Below are 15,000 nucleotides of genomic sequence, written 5' to 3'. Positions count from 1 at the left end.
ACTGTGTTTAATCCTAACACTGTGTTTAATCCTAACACTGTGTTTAATCCTAACACTGTGTTTAATCCTAACACTGTGTTTAATAACACTGTGTTTAATCCTAACACTGTGTTTAATAACACTTTGTTTAATCCTAACACTGTGTTTAATCCTAACACTGTTTCCTAACATTTTGTTTAATCCTAACACTGTGTTTAATAACACTTTGTTTAATCCTAACACTGTGTTTAATCCTAACACTGTGTTTAATCCTAACACTGTGTTTAATAACACTGTGTTTAATCCTAACACTGTGTTTAATCCTAACACTGTGTTTAATAACACTGTGTTTAATCCTAACACTGTGTTTAATCCTAACACTGTGTTTAATAACACTTTGTTTAATCCTAACACTGTGTTTAATAACACTGTGTTTAATCCTAACACTGTGTTTAATCCTAACACTGTGTTTAATAACACTTTGTTTAATCCTAACACTGTGTTTAATCCTAACACTGTGTTTAATCCTAACACTGTGTTTAATAACACTGTGTTTAATCCTAACACTGTGTTTAATAACACTGTGTTTAATCCTAACACTTTGTTTAATCCTAACACTTTGTTTAATCCTAACACTTTGTTTAATCCTAACACTGTGTTTAATCCTAACACTGTGTTTAATAACACTTTGTTTAATCCTAACACTGTGTTTAATAACACTTTGTTTAATCCTAACACTGTGTTTAATAACACTGTGTTTAATCCTAACACTGTGTTTAATAACACTTTGTTTAATCCTAACACTGTGTTTAATAACACTTTGTTTAATCCTAACACTGTGTTTAATAACACTTTGTTTAATCCTAACACTGTGTTTAATAACACTGTGTTTAATCCTAACACTGTGTTTAATAACACTTTGTTTAATCCTAACACTGTGTTTAATCCTAACACTGTGTTTAATCCTAACACTGTGTTTAATAACACTGTGTTTAATCCTAACACTGTGTTTAATAACACTGTGTTTAATCCTAACACTTTGTTTAATCCTAACTGTTTAATCCTAACACTGTGTTTAATAACACTTTGTTTAATCCTAACACTGTGTTTAATAACACTTTGTTTAATCCTAACACTGTGTTTAATCCTAACTGTGTTTAATAACACTTTGTTTAATCCTAACACTGTGTTTAATAACACTTTGTTTAATCCTAACACTGTGTTTAATAACACTGTGTTTAATCCTAACACTGTGTTTAATAACACTGTGTGTAATCCTAACACTGTGTTTAATAACACTGTGTTTAATCCTAACACTGTGTTTAATAACACTGTGTTTAATCCTAACACTGTGTTTAATCCTAACACTGTGTTTAATAACACTTTGTTTAATCCTAACACTGTGTTTAATCCTAACACTGTGTTTAATCCTAACACTTTGTTTCCTAACACTGTGTTTAATCCTAACACTTTGTTTAATAACACTTTGTTTAATCCTAACACTGTGTTTAATCCTAACACTGTGTTTAATCCTAACACTGTGTTTAATCCTAACACTGTGTTTAATAACACTGTGTTTAATCCTAACACTGTGTTTAATAACACTTTGTTTAATCCTAACACTGTGTTTAATAACACTGTGTTTAATCCTAACACTGTGTTTAATAACACTGTGTTTAATCCTAACACTTTGTTTAATCCTAACACTGTGTTTAATCCTAACACTGTGTTTAATCCTAACACTGTGTTTAATCCTAACACTGTGTTTAATAACACTGTGTTTAATCCTAACACTGTGTTTAATAACACTTTGTTTAATCCTAACACTGTGTTTAATCCTAACACTGTTTCCTAACATTTTGTTTAATCCTAACACTGTGTTTAATAACACTGTGTTTAATCCTAACACTGTGTTTAATAACACTTTGTTTAATCCTAACACTGTGTTTAATCCTAACACTGTTTCCTAACATTTTGTTTAATCCTAACACTGTGTTTAATAACACTGTGTTTAATCCTAACACTGTGTTTAATCCTAACACTGTGTTTAATAACACTTTGTTTAATCCTAACACTGTGTTTAATAACACTGTGTTTAATCCTAACACTGTGTTTAATCCTAACACTGTGTTTAATCCTAACACTGTGTTTAATAACACTTTGTTTAATCCTAACACTGTGTTTAATCCTAACACTGTGTTTAATCCTAACACTGTGTTTAATAACACTGTGTTTAATCCTAACACTGTGTTTAATAACACTGTGTTTAATCCTAACACTTTGTTTAATCCTAACACTTTGTTTAATCCTAACACTGTGTTTAATCCTAACACTGTGTTTAATAACACTTTGTTTAATCCTAACACTGTGTTTAATAACACTTTGTTTAATCCTAACACTGTGTTTAATCCTAACACTGTGTTTAATAACACTTTGTTTAATCCTAACACTGTGTTTAATCCTAACACTTTGTTTAATCCTAACACTGTGTTTAATAACACTGTGTTTAATCCTAACACTGTGTTTAATCCTAACACTGTGTTTAATAACACTTTGTTTAATCCTAACACTGTGTTTAATAACACTGTGTTTAATCCTAACACTGTGTTTAATAACACTGTGTTTAATCCTAACACTGTGTTTAATAACACTGTGTTTAATCCTAACACTGTGTTTAATCCTAACACTGTGTTTAATAACACTGTGTTTAATCCTAACACTGTGTTTAATCCTAACACTGTGTTTAATCCTAACACTGTGTTTAATAACACTGTGTTTAATCCTAACACTTTGTTTAATCCTAACACTGTGTTTAATCCTAACACTGTGTTTAATCCTAACACTGTGTTTAATAACACTTTGTTTAATCCTAACACTGTGTTTAATCCTAACACTGTGTTTAATCCTAACACTGTGTTTAATAACACTGTGTTTAATCCTAACACTGTGTTTAATAACACTGTGTTTAATCCTAACACTTTGTTTAATCCTAACACTTTGTTTAATCCTAACACTTTGTTTAATCCTAACACTGTGTTTAATCCTAACACTGTGTTTAATAACACTTTGTTTAATCCTAACACTGTGTTTAATAACACTTTGTTTAATCCTAACACTGTGTTTAATCCTAACACTGTGTTTAATAACACTTTGTTTAATCCTAACACTGTGTTTAATCCTAACACTGTGTTTAATCCTAACACTGTGTTTAATAACACTGTGTTTAATCCTAACACTGTGTTTAATCCTAACACTGTGTTTAATAACACTGTGTTTAATCCTAACACTGTGTTTAATAACACTGTGTTTAATCCTAACACTTTGTTTAATCCTAACACTTTGTTTAATCCTAACACTGTGTTTAATCCTAACACTGTGTTTAATAACACTTTGTTTAATCCTAACACTGTGTTTAATAACACTTTGTTTAATCCTAACACTGTGTTTAATCCTAACACTGTGTTTAATAACACTTTGTTTAATCCTAACACTGTGTTTAATCCTAACACTGTGTTTAATCCTAACACTGTGTTTAATAACACTGTGTTTAATCCTAACACTGTGTTTAATAACACTGTGTTTAATCCTAACACTGTGTTTAATAACACTGTGTTTAATCCTAACACTGTGTTTAATAACACTGTGTTTAATCCTAACACTGTGTTTAATCCTAACACTGTGTTTAATAACACTGTGTTTAATCCTAACACTGTGTTTAATCCTAACACTGTGTTTAATAACACTTTGTTTAATCCTAACACTGTGTTTAATCCTAACACTGTGTTTAATCCTAACACTTTGTTTCCTAACACTGTGTTTAATCCTAACACTTTGTTTAATAACACTTTGTTTAATCCTAACACTGTGTTTAATCCTAACACTGTGTTTAATCCTAACACTGTGTTTAATCCTAACACTGTGTTTAATAACACTTTGTTTAATCCTAACACTGTGTTTAATAACACTTTGTTTAATCCTAACACTGTGTTTAATAACACTGTGTTTAATCCTAACACTGTGTTTAATAACACTGTGTTTAATCCTAACACTTTGTTTAATCCTAACACTGTGTTTAATCCTAACACTGTGTTTAATCCTAACACTGTGTTTAATCCTAACACTGTGTTTAATAACACTGTGTTTAATCCTAACACTGTGTTTAATAACACTTTGTTTAATCCTAACACTGTGTTTAATAACACTGTGTTTAATCCTAACACTGTGTTTAATCCTAACACTGTGTTTAATAACACTTTGTTTAATCCTAACACTGTGTTTAATCCTAACACTGTGTTTAATCCTAACACTGTGTTTAATAACACTGTGTTTAATCCTAACACTGTGTTTAATAACACTGTGTTTAATCCTAACACTTTGTTTAATCCTAACAGTTTGTTTAATCCTAACACTTTGTTTAATCCTAACACTGTGTTTAATCCTAACACTGTGTTTAATAACACTTTGTTTAATCCTAACACTGTGTTTAATAACACTTTGTTTAATCCTAACACTGTGTTTAATCCTAACACTGTGTTTAATAACACTTTGTTTAATCCTAACACTGTGTTTAATCCTAACACTTTGTTTAATCCTAACACTGTGTTTAATAACACTGTGTTTAATCCTAACACTGTGTTTAATCCTAACACTGTGTTTAATAACACTTTGTTTAATCCTAACACTGTGTTTAATAACACTGTGTTTAATCCTAACACTGTGTTTAATAACACTGTGTTTAATAACACTGTGTTTAATCCTAACACTTTGTTTAATCCTAACACTGTGTTTAATCCTAACACTGTGTTTAATCCTAACACTGTGTTTAATAACACTTTGTTTAATCCTAACACTGTGTTTAATCCTAACACTGTGTTTAATAACACTTTGTTTAATCCTAACACTGTGTTTAATCCTAACACTGTGTTTAATAACACTTTGTTTAATCCTAACACTTTGTTTAATCCTAACACTGTGTTTAATCCTAACACTGTGTTTAATCCTAACACTGTGTTTAATCCTAACACTTTGTTTAATCCTAACACTGTGTTTAATCCTAACACTGTGTTTAATCCTAACACTGTGTTTAATAACACTGTGTTTAATCCTAACACTGTGTTTAATCCTAACACTTTGTTTCCTATTTATCAGATCGATCTCAGTTTGTATTTGTAAACGATGAAGCCTCGATGACCACCAACGTTAATCACGGAGTTCCACAAGGTTCTGTGCTTGGACCAATTTTATTTACCTTATATATGCTTCCTTTGGGCAATATTATCAGGAAACACTCCATAAACTTTCATTGCTATGCAGACGATACTCAATTATATCTATGGATCAAACCAGAGGAGACCAACCAGCTCGCTAAAATTCAAGAATGTCTTAAAGACATAAAAACATGGATGACCTGCAACTTCCTGATGTTAAACTCAGACAAAACTGAAGTTATTTTACTGTTTCCTAACACTGTGTTTAATCCTAACACTTTGTTTAATCCTAACACTGTGTTTAATCCTAACACTTTGTTTTTTAACACTGTGTTTAATCCTAACACTGTGTTTAATCCTAACACTTTGTTTAATCCTAACACTGTTTAATCCTAACACTTCTTTTATTGGAGCGCTTTGGAGCGCTTTAAAAGGTGGAAAGTTAGAAATATCCAAACGATCAAAACGGAAGGCAGTAAACACACTGATCAGACCCATCAATCACTCTCTCTCTGCAGTGCAAGGTGTGTGAGGAGGGCTGCTCTAAGCCCCGCCCCCCCGGCTGCCCTCACCCCTGCTCCCGCCCCTGTCACCCCGGCAACTGCCCCACCTGCAGCCAGATGATCCGCCAACGCTGCCACTGCAAGATCAGCCTGCTCTACGTGGAGTGCACGTCAGTACACACTGTTTATTTTACCCCTGTTGTTGTTGTTGTTGTTGTCGTTTAGGGGGAGGGACGTTAGCATGCTAACCAGCTAGCTCCGTCCTGTAATACCACCTGTAACCGGGAGAGGCGCTAGAGAATAGGAAGTAGAGCTGCCCGAGGGCTGCAGACAACAACACCAGCGGTTTTCTTTGGATTCAAGCCAAGGAACAAACTATCAAAGCTAACGGATAGGATAGGTTATTACTTTATTCATCCCCACGGGGGAATTTAGTGAAGCAGCAGCAAACATGTTTACATATATACAATACAATACAATAGCAGGCGTCCCAGTGAAGTCCCAGACGGCTAACGTAAAGAGGACATGAAGGTCATAATAACGTTTTCTTGCCTTGCTGTTGAAGCGTTTAGCAGCTCAAGAGACATATTCCCCTCAGGAGGTGGTGGAGACCAAACTCAGAGCTACAAGAGAGAGAATGCAGACTCAAAGACTCTTTGTTATCCATACAATCACGTTACTGGTATGGTTAATAAAGTTGTGTTGAATACAGGAAGATGTAATTGTCTCTGCAGGAAGTTGACGTCAGCTGATGAACAGACGAAGGTGGAGTTGAGCTCCTGCAACAACCAGTGTCCTAAAGAGGTGAACACACACACACACACACACACACACACACACAGAACTAACGTCCTTCTATGGAGACCTCGACTTGGGCCCCATTGCATCATGGGACTTGTTTATCAGGCTTTGGAAGTGGAGTCACCTGCCTCTCATTACTGTGTGTGTGTGTCACAGAGCAGAAGAGAAAGCTGGAAGTCACGCTGTTCCCTCCGTCCTTTGATTCCTCCATCCCGATCAATAATCAATAATTGTCAGTGTTATGGTGGGAGTAACGCAATACTGTCCATTCGTCTTGTTCCAATAATCAATCCTGCTCTGTGGCGCCAGACGGCACACACACACACACACACACACACACACACACATACACACACACACACACACACACACACACACACACACACACACACACACACACACACACACACACACACACACACACACATACACACACACACACACACACATACACACACACACACACACACACACACACACACACACACACACACACATACACACACACACACACACACACACACACACACACACAGTATCTCTCTGAGTGTGTTTTACTTTCACCTGGGAATGATTTAGCTTTTTCATTCTGTCACTTACTGGCACACACACACAGATGTTTGTTTGAAGTGTGTGTGTGTGTGTGTGTGTGCGTGTGTGCGTGTGTGTGTGTGTTTTCATAGTCTACAGTAACTTAAGCTCCTAAAAGCCTGAACACACACACACAGTTGGAATAACAAACATTTACAGTGGGAAGTTTAAATTCTTCAGCTACAGAAATGGATTTTTCCAGTTCAGGAACAAAGATGTCGATGAAGAATTGACATGTTTGCATATAAGAGATAATAAATATATTGATGGTTTGTATCAATACGCAATGTAATTAGAAATATATTTTACCATGAATAACTTCCATGTGAACCGAGACGTCCTGGGGCTGAAAACCACCACTTCATGCTCCTCCAGTGCCTTTCATCAGGGAGTGCATTATTAAAACTCGTTATCAAGAAACAGTACAGTGATCGTCTTACTGGACCTTTTGGCGTCTTGTGGAACGTATCACAGTCCTGAGCGTCAGTTGTCCAGGAAACAAAGAACCAGACAGAAGGTTTGTGTTCTCTGATGTAAACGCTGCATGTTTCCTTTGGAGAACCAGACTGATTTTCTTCTTTGTTCCCATCTGATCTTTTCTGCCTCCAGAAATGAGAACCAGAGTCTGATGTTTATTCTGTGTGTGTGTGTGTGTGTGTGTGTGTAGCTGAGCTGTGGTCATCGCTGTAAGCAGGTGTGTCATCCAGGTGTGTGTGAAGAGAAATGTCAACAGAAGGTGAAGCTCAGATGTCCCTGCAAGAGGATCAAGAAGGTACACAAATAGACACACATTTAACTCACATTCAACACATCTCCTCCCCATGCATTTATTGTGTGTGTGTGTGTGTGTGTGTGTGTGCAGGAGTTCCTGTGCTCTTTGTCAAATCAATGTGTCGTTCAATGTGTCGACGCCTGCAGAGACCAGCAGAGGAAAGTCAGCCAGGTACACAAACAAACACACACCTGTACAGTCACTGAGTGTGTCACACTTGAATGCACAATAACCTGTGTGTGTGTGTGTGTGTGTGTGTGTGTGTGTACGCTCTCAGGTGAAGGAGGCGGAGCAGAGAGCAGCTCAAGAGGAGGAGCAGAAGAAACTTCAGGTGATCATCACACATTCATTAAACTGCACTTAACGAGATTAAGACAAATTGATGAATTCATCATTAAGGCTTTAATAACCGAGTACTTCAATCCTAACAAGTGTATCGTTGACGTTGAGCTATTGTGTGTGTGTGTTTTATTTTAATCTATAATCACAGTAATCGACAACATAATAATTAGTTTTCAAGTCCTAATCAATGCGTTTGACCTCAGGAGGAGCTGGAGGCGTTCGAGAAGCGTCAGCAGCGAGGAGGGAGGAGGAGCAAGAAGCGAGGGAGGAGGGAGGAGGAGGTGGACGAGGAGGCGAGGAGGGCGGGCAGGTGGTGGAGAAGGTGCGCTGGCTTCGTCCTCGTCCCGCTGGGCGGAGCTCTGCTGTCCGCCGCCGCCTACTACCTCCTGACGGCGGCCTGAACCCGATGAACCGTTCTTTGTTTCTCTCTCATTAATTAATTAGGTCCTTTTTATTTAATCACTCTGCACGTTTTAATTCAGTTTATTTTCTTTATTGATTGTTGAGTTTCCAAGCCGACAAACAGCTAAAACATTTGATTTTACTTGTTTAGCAAACTGAAAGTAATTTCTGTTAAATTTCTCAATTAGAGATGATTATTATGTGAGTTGTCGTCTCAATTCATTGTTCTGTTTGTCTGTCTGTAAAATCGACACATATATACATATATATATATATATATATATATATATATATATATTCATTTTTAAAGATACGTTTTTGTCGGTAGCTTCGGGATTCGGATAATAATAATAAGTTAATATTTAGTTAAGGAGACGCCTCAGTTAGTCTTTTACTTTTCTCCTGAAATGTTAAACATTGTTTGGATATTCAGATGTAAACTCAATTCTTTTTTTTGCCTGCCTTTTTCAAACATTAAAAAATAAAATGCATAAAACAATCGTTGCTTAACGAACAGGTTTGCTGTTTATCATTTTGTATATTTATTATTGCTTCCGAAACATCAGTAAAGTCACTGTGGTGGTGCTCCGCTCAGTGTTTACCCACCGTTTTGAAACAGGAAGTGAGCTGGACGTGTTTCCAGCACTGAACAGAGGGGGCGCTGTTCCTCTGAAGGTATTCGAACAGGTAGCGACACACTTGGTCAGGTGGTGTTTTCACTCGTGTCTATTAAAATGGGTTTTCTTTTAACTTTACGTTATTGTTGAGCCTTGGAACAAAACCAGTCGGGATGAAATCACTTATAATAAACAATATTATAGTTTTTATTTCTTACTTTTTTCTGATGTATTTGTGTCTATAAGTGAAAAGTGTATTTAAAACATTCCCACAGTTACTGCTGTTAACCAAAGCTAACGTATTATACGACCCTGAACAAATGCTATTGTCTTAAACCTACAAATAAATTGAGCCACGTGAGAATTATTAAGTCTTGCTTTGGTTGAGTTTTGTAACTTTGGAGGTTCTTTTAAACATTAAATGTCTCACTGTTCAAAAGGTCCTCACTTTGAGAGTTGGTCCCCACAAAGGTAGAAAAACAAGACTCGTCGTAGTTGTGTGTGTGTGTTTTGGGAATTTAAGACACACACTGGCACGAGGCTTTGGGGGAGGGGTGGGGCTTTAATCCCACGATTAGGCTCCGTCACGTGCTGACAACCTGAGGTGCGTGTGCGTGCGCGTGAGAGCGTGTGTGTTTTTCAGAGAGCGAGCGCGACCCCAAGGGGGCGGAGCCAGCGCGTCTCGTGCTCGGTCCGTGGTCGGAGAGGCTCGCGGGCAGCAGAGGATGGTCTCGCGCTCCGCAGCAGCATCGGGTCATGTCCGCGCGGAGGGAGACCTGCCCGCGAGCCTCCTGCGGGACTGCGACGGTGAGTGTCCTTGTCTCCTTGTCTCCTTCCTCCTCGGTCTCCTTGTCCTCTATTTCCTTCTCTGTCCTCCTCTGTCTCCTTCCTCTTCTGTCTCCTTCCTCCTCGGTCTCCTTGTCCTCTATTTCCTTCTCTGTCCTCCTCTGTCTCCTTCCTCTTCTGTCTCCTTCCTCCTCGGTCTCCTTGTCCTCTATTTCCTTCTCTGTCCACCTCTGTCTCCTTCCTCTTCTGTCTCCTTCCTCCTCGGTCTCCTTGTCCTCTATTTCCTTCTCTGTCCTCCTCTGTCTCCTTCCTCTTCTGTCTCCTTCCTCCTCGGTCTCCTTGTCCTCTATTTCCTTCTCTGTCCACCTCTGTCTCCTTCCTCTTCTGTCTCCTTCCTCCTCGGTCTCCTTGTCCTCTATTTCGTTCTCTCTGTCCACCTCTGTCTCATTGTCTCCTTCCTCCTCGGTCTCCTTGTCCTCTATTTCCTTCTCTGTCCTCCTCTGTCTCCTTCCTCTTCTGTCTCCTTCCTCCTCGGTCTCCTTGTCCTCTATTTCCTTCTCTGTCCTCCTCTGTCTCCTTCCTCTTCTGTCTCCTTCCTCCTCGGTCTCCTTGTCCTCTATTTCGTTCTCTCTGTCCACCTCTGTCTCATTGTCTCCTTCCTCCTCGGTCTCCTTGTCCTCTATTTCCTTCTCTGTCCTCCTCTGTCTCCTTCCTCTTCTGTCTCCTTCCTCCTCGGTCTCCTTGTCCTCTATTTCGTTCTCTCTGTCCACCTCTGTCTCATTGTCTCCTTCCTCCTCGGTCTCCTTGTCCTCTATTTCCTTCTCTGTCCTCCTCTGTCTCCTTCCTCTTCTGTCTCCTTCCTCTTCTGTCTCCTTCCTCCTCGGTCTCCTTGTCCTCTATTTCCTTCTCTGTCCTCCTCTGTCTCCTTCCTCTTCTGTCTCCTTCCTCCTCTGTCTCCTTGTCCTCTGTTTCCTTCTCTCTGTCCTCCTCTGTCTCCTTCCTCTTCTGTCTCCTTCCTCCTCGGTCTCCTTGCGTCTTTCCTCCTCTGTCTCCTTGTCCTCTATTTCCTTCTCTCTGTCCTCTGTTTCCTTGTCTCTGTCCTCCTCTGTCTCCTTGCGTATGTCCTCCTCTGTCTCCTTGCGTCTGTCCTCCTCTGTCTCCTTGTCCTCTATTTCCTTCTCTCTGTCCTCTGTTTCCTTGTCTCTGTCCTCCTCTGTCTCATTGTCTCCTTCCTCCTCAGTCTCCTTGTGTCTGTCCTCCTCTTGTCTCCTTGTCCTCTATTTCCTTCTCTCTGTCCTCTGTTTCCTTGTCTCTGTCCTCCTCAGTCTCCTTGCGTATGTCCTCCTCTGTCTCATTGTCTCCTTCCTCCTCAGTCTCCTTGTGTCTGTCCTCCTCTTGTCTCCTTCCTCCTCAGTCTCCTTGTGTCTGTCCTCCTCTTGTCTCCTTCCTCCTTGGTCTCCTTGTGTCTGTCCTCCTCTTGTCTCCTTCCTCCTTGGTCTCCTTGCGTCTGTCCTCCTCTGTCTTATTGTCTCCTTCCTCCTTTTGTTTCCTTGTCTCTCTCCTCCTTTATCTCCTTGTCTCCTTACTCCTCTATCTCCTTGTCTCTGTCCTCCTCTTTTGTCTCCTTGTCTCTAATAATAATAATACTACACATAATAATAATAATAATGCTCCTTTTAATTGATTAATAGTAAATAATAAAGATTATTCGTCCCATAAAACATGTGCCAGTCAAACTGTTATTTAACTAAATGTGTTACTCTGACCATGTTATTAATTATATTATGTCATAGTTTATTAAATCTGCTTTTTATTTTTCTCGGTAATTAAATTCATTTAAATGTCCGTCACTATTTTAAAAATACAAATAAATTAAATGTACTTTTATGGAATAGTTTAATTTTCTTTACTTGACAAATAACGTAAAAGTTAGTCAAAATGATATGAAATAGATAATCTTAATTAACTCGTCTATTAAGATTTATTTTGAAAGAAGTTACCAAAGAGAAAAGTTGTGTTCATTAAATCCACGACATTTAATTATTCTTATGTTTTATTATCTTTTGTGTTTCCTTAATAAGAGTTTTATTTATAATCTTCTTGATGAACTAAAGTTGTTTCAGGATAAATAAAACAGTAATTAGATTATTTATTAACCCCAATCCAATACTTTGTTTATTTATTTAGACTTTACCTAACAACAGCAACAACCGGTTTCATGTGTTACTTTATAATAAATGTGTATTAATTTACTCTGAATGTCAACACAAATAACAATAATGGAACTCAATTAAATGATGTTTGATTGATTGATTGATTAATAAATTAGTCATGAAAGTACATTGAACGGTTATTTTTCAGCTTAAATGATTCCTCGATCGATCCGGACAATAAACCGGCTGGTGGAGGATAAATAATATTATTGATTATGTGACGTATTAAAAACATTATGGCTATGTGAGGGGGGGTTGCTGTGCGGTGTCGAGGGCGGCTCGTCGTCGTGTCGCTTTAAAAATAACTCCAACGGAAACTCTGAGACCACACCCCTCTTTAAGAATAACCTGGGGGCGGGGCTTAAACCGAGCTTCAAGGGTCTGTCCTTCAGCTCCGTTAACGTCCACTCAGGGAGCTCCGATTGGTGGAAACCACCTGATGATGTCATAACCCGGTCCTGCAGACTCCGCCTCGAGGACCCGGGACAGGAGGGGAGGCGTGTCCTCACAAGTTGGGATCGACCAATCACCTTCGACTTCTCCTCTACATCCTGATTCCCACCGTGAGTCTGCTGACGGGCCTGTTGCTGCTGAGTCTGCTGCTCACAGGTAACACACACACACACACACACACACACAGGTAACACACACACACACAGGTAACACACACACACACACACAGGTAACACACACACACATACACAGGTAACACACACACACACACAGGTAACACACACACACACAGGTAACACACACACACACACAGGTAACACACACACACACACAGGTAACACACACACACACACACACACAGGTAACACACACACACACACACAGGTAACACACACACACATACACAGGTAACACACACACACACACACACACACACAGGTAACACACACACACACAGGTAACACACACACACACACACACACACAGGTAACACACACACACACACACACACATACACAGGTAACACACACACACATACACACACACACACACTTACACAGGTAACACACACACACACACATACACAGGTAACACACACACACACATACACACACATACACAAACACACACAGGTAACATACACACACACATACACACTTACACAGGTAACACACACACATACACAGGTAACACACACACACATACACACACACACACACAGGTAACACACACACACACATACACACACATACACACACACACACACACAGGTAACATACACACACACACATACACACTTACACAGGTAACACACACACACATACACAGGTAACACACACACACATACACACACACACACAGGTAACACACACACACTTACACAGGTAACACACACACACACACACACAGGTAACACACACACACTTACACAGGTAACACACACACTTACACAGGTAACACGTACATGCACACACACACACAGGTAACACATTCACACATTCACACATACACACACACACAGGTAACACATACACACAGATAACACGTACATGCACACACACACACACATACACAGGTAACACACACACACACAGGTAACACATTCACACATACACACAGATAACACGTACATGCACACACACACACTGGTAACACACACACACATACACACACAGATAACACATACATGCACACACACACACACACACACAGGTAACACATTCACACATACACACACACAGGTAACACGTACACACACACCCATACACAGGTAACACATACACAAGTAACACACACACTCAGGTAACACGTGCTAGGTAATGCATGAAAAGGAGGCTAGGCAGCATGAAAAGGAGGCTAGGCAGCATGAAAAGGAGGCTAGGCAGCATGAACACCCTGAGGACAGTGTAGGAGGAGAGATGACACATTCATGTTCTCTAATTAATCATGTGTGGGTTTGTGTAACTGTGTGTGTGTGTGTGTGTGTATCATGCCTCCTCTCGTCACCATGACAGCGGGGAGTCCCTCGACCAATCAGGAGCAGAACAGTTTAACAGGTCGTTAAACTGAACCTCTTCTTCTATGTGTGTGTGTGTGTGTGTGTGTATATATATATATGATGTGTTATATAATGTAATATTATTTATATTTCTGTGTTCTCCTTCAGGTATATTTGGTAGCCCCCCACTCCCCTCCCCCGAGCCCATCGCTGACAGCGACCCCGGGTACCGTGGCAACAGCACAAACCCCTCCCCCTTTCCTGAGACAACAAACGTCAGCTTCAGCACACCTGTTCCCCTAGCCTCCTCCTCCTCGCAGGCCCCGCCCACCCAGCCCTTCACGAAGACCCCTGATTGGCTGACCTCGGTGACTTCGCTGAGCAGCACCTTGCCAATTGGCAGCACCTCGGCTCCGGACTCAGGTACCCGTCTGTCTGTCTGTCGTGTCCTTGGAGTCCTGAGGGACTGTCTGTCTGTCAGAGAGACAGACAGACAGACAGACAGACAGGTGCAATGCTAAGCAGCTAACGTATCGTCCCGCCTCAGGTCGCTGTCAGCTGATCGTGGAGCCTCAGTGTCACATGTTGCCCTACAACCAAACATGGCTGTCCTCCTCCGTTGCCGTGGTGAAGAGCTCCGAGGTGGACATGTTGCTACGGTAACCAGAGAGACGACCTCGTCCGTCTCCTCCCGTCTTCCTGTGTGTCCTCTAAGACTGTGGCTGTGTTTCAGGTTCTTCAGCTACCTCAACAGGCTGTCCTGCTACAGACACATCATGCTGTTCGGATGCTCGCTGGCGCTCCCTGAATGCACCGCCGGGACGCACGACCGGTAA

At 39.9% G+C, this 15,000-nt stretch overlaps 2 protein-coding genes across 2 annotated transcripts in view; both read left to right on the top strand.

Annotated features, from left to right (window-relative positions):
- The window catches only part of nfxl1 (nuclear transcription factor, X-box binding-like 1), a 28,187-nt gene extending 19,076 nt beyond the window's left edge, over window positions 1-9,111 (top strand). Inside the window, exons 19-23 of the mRNA XM_034557427.1 lie at window positions 5,705-5,859; window positions 6,424-6,493; window positions 7,749-7,853; window positions 7,944-8,024; window positions 8,131-9,111. Of these exons, the coding sequence (XP_034413318.1) occupies window positions 5,705-5,859; window positions 6,424-6,493; window positions 7,749-7,853; window positions 7,944-8,024; window positions 8,131-8,217 (498 nt within the window). The 3' untranslated portion in view covers window positions 8,218-9,111. The remainder of the gene's footprint in view (window positions 1-5,704; window positions 5,860-6,423; window positions 6,494-7,748; window positions 7,854-7,943; window positions 8,025-8,130) is intronic.
- Window positions 9,112-9,907: 796 nt separating this feature from the next.
- corin (corin, serine peptidase) overlaps window positions 9,908-15,000 on the top strand; it is a 22,703-nt gene continuing 17,610 nt past the window's right edge. The window contains exons 1-5 of the mRNA XM_034557446.1: window positions 9,908-10,021; window positions 12,678-12,822; window positions 14,333-14,587; window positions 14,712-14,823; window positions 14,898-14,996. Coding sequence (XP_034413337.1) covers window positions 9,971-10,021; window positions 12,678-12,822; window positions 14,333-14,587; window positions 14,712-14,823; window positions 14,898-14,996 — 662 coding nt within the window. The 5' untranslated portion in view covers window positions 9,908-9,970. The remainder of the gene's footprint in view (window positions 10,022-12,677; window positions 12,823-14,332; window positions 14,588-14,711; window positions 14,824-14,897; window positions 14,997-15,000) is intronic.

Source organism: Cyclopterus lumpus, chromosome 18, assembly GCF_009769545.1.
Source record: "Cyclopterus lumpus isolate fCycLum1 chromosome 18, fCycLum1.pri, whole genome shotgun sequence".
NCBI classification, from domain to species: Eukaryota; Metazoa; Chordata; class Actinopteri; order Perciformes; family Cyclopteridae; genus Cyclopterus; species Cyclopterus lumpus.
The sequence above is the reverse complement of the archived record's forward strand: the minus strand, read 5'-3'. Positions and strand labels throughout refer to the sequence as shown.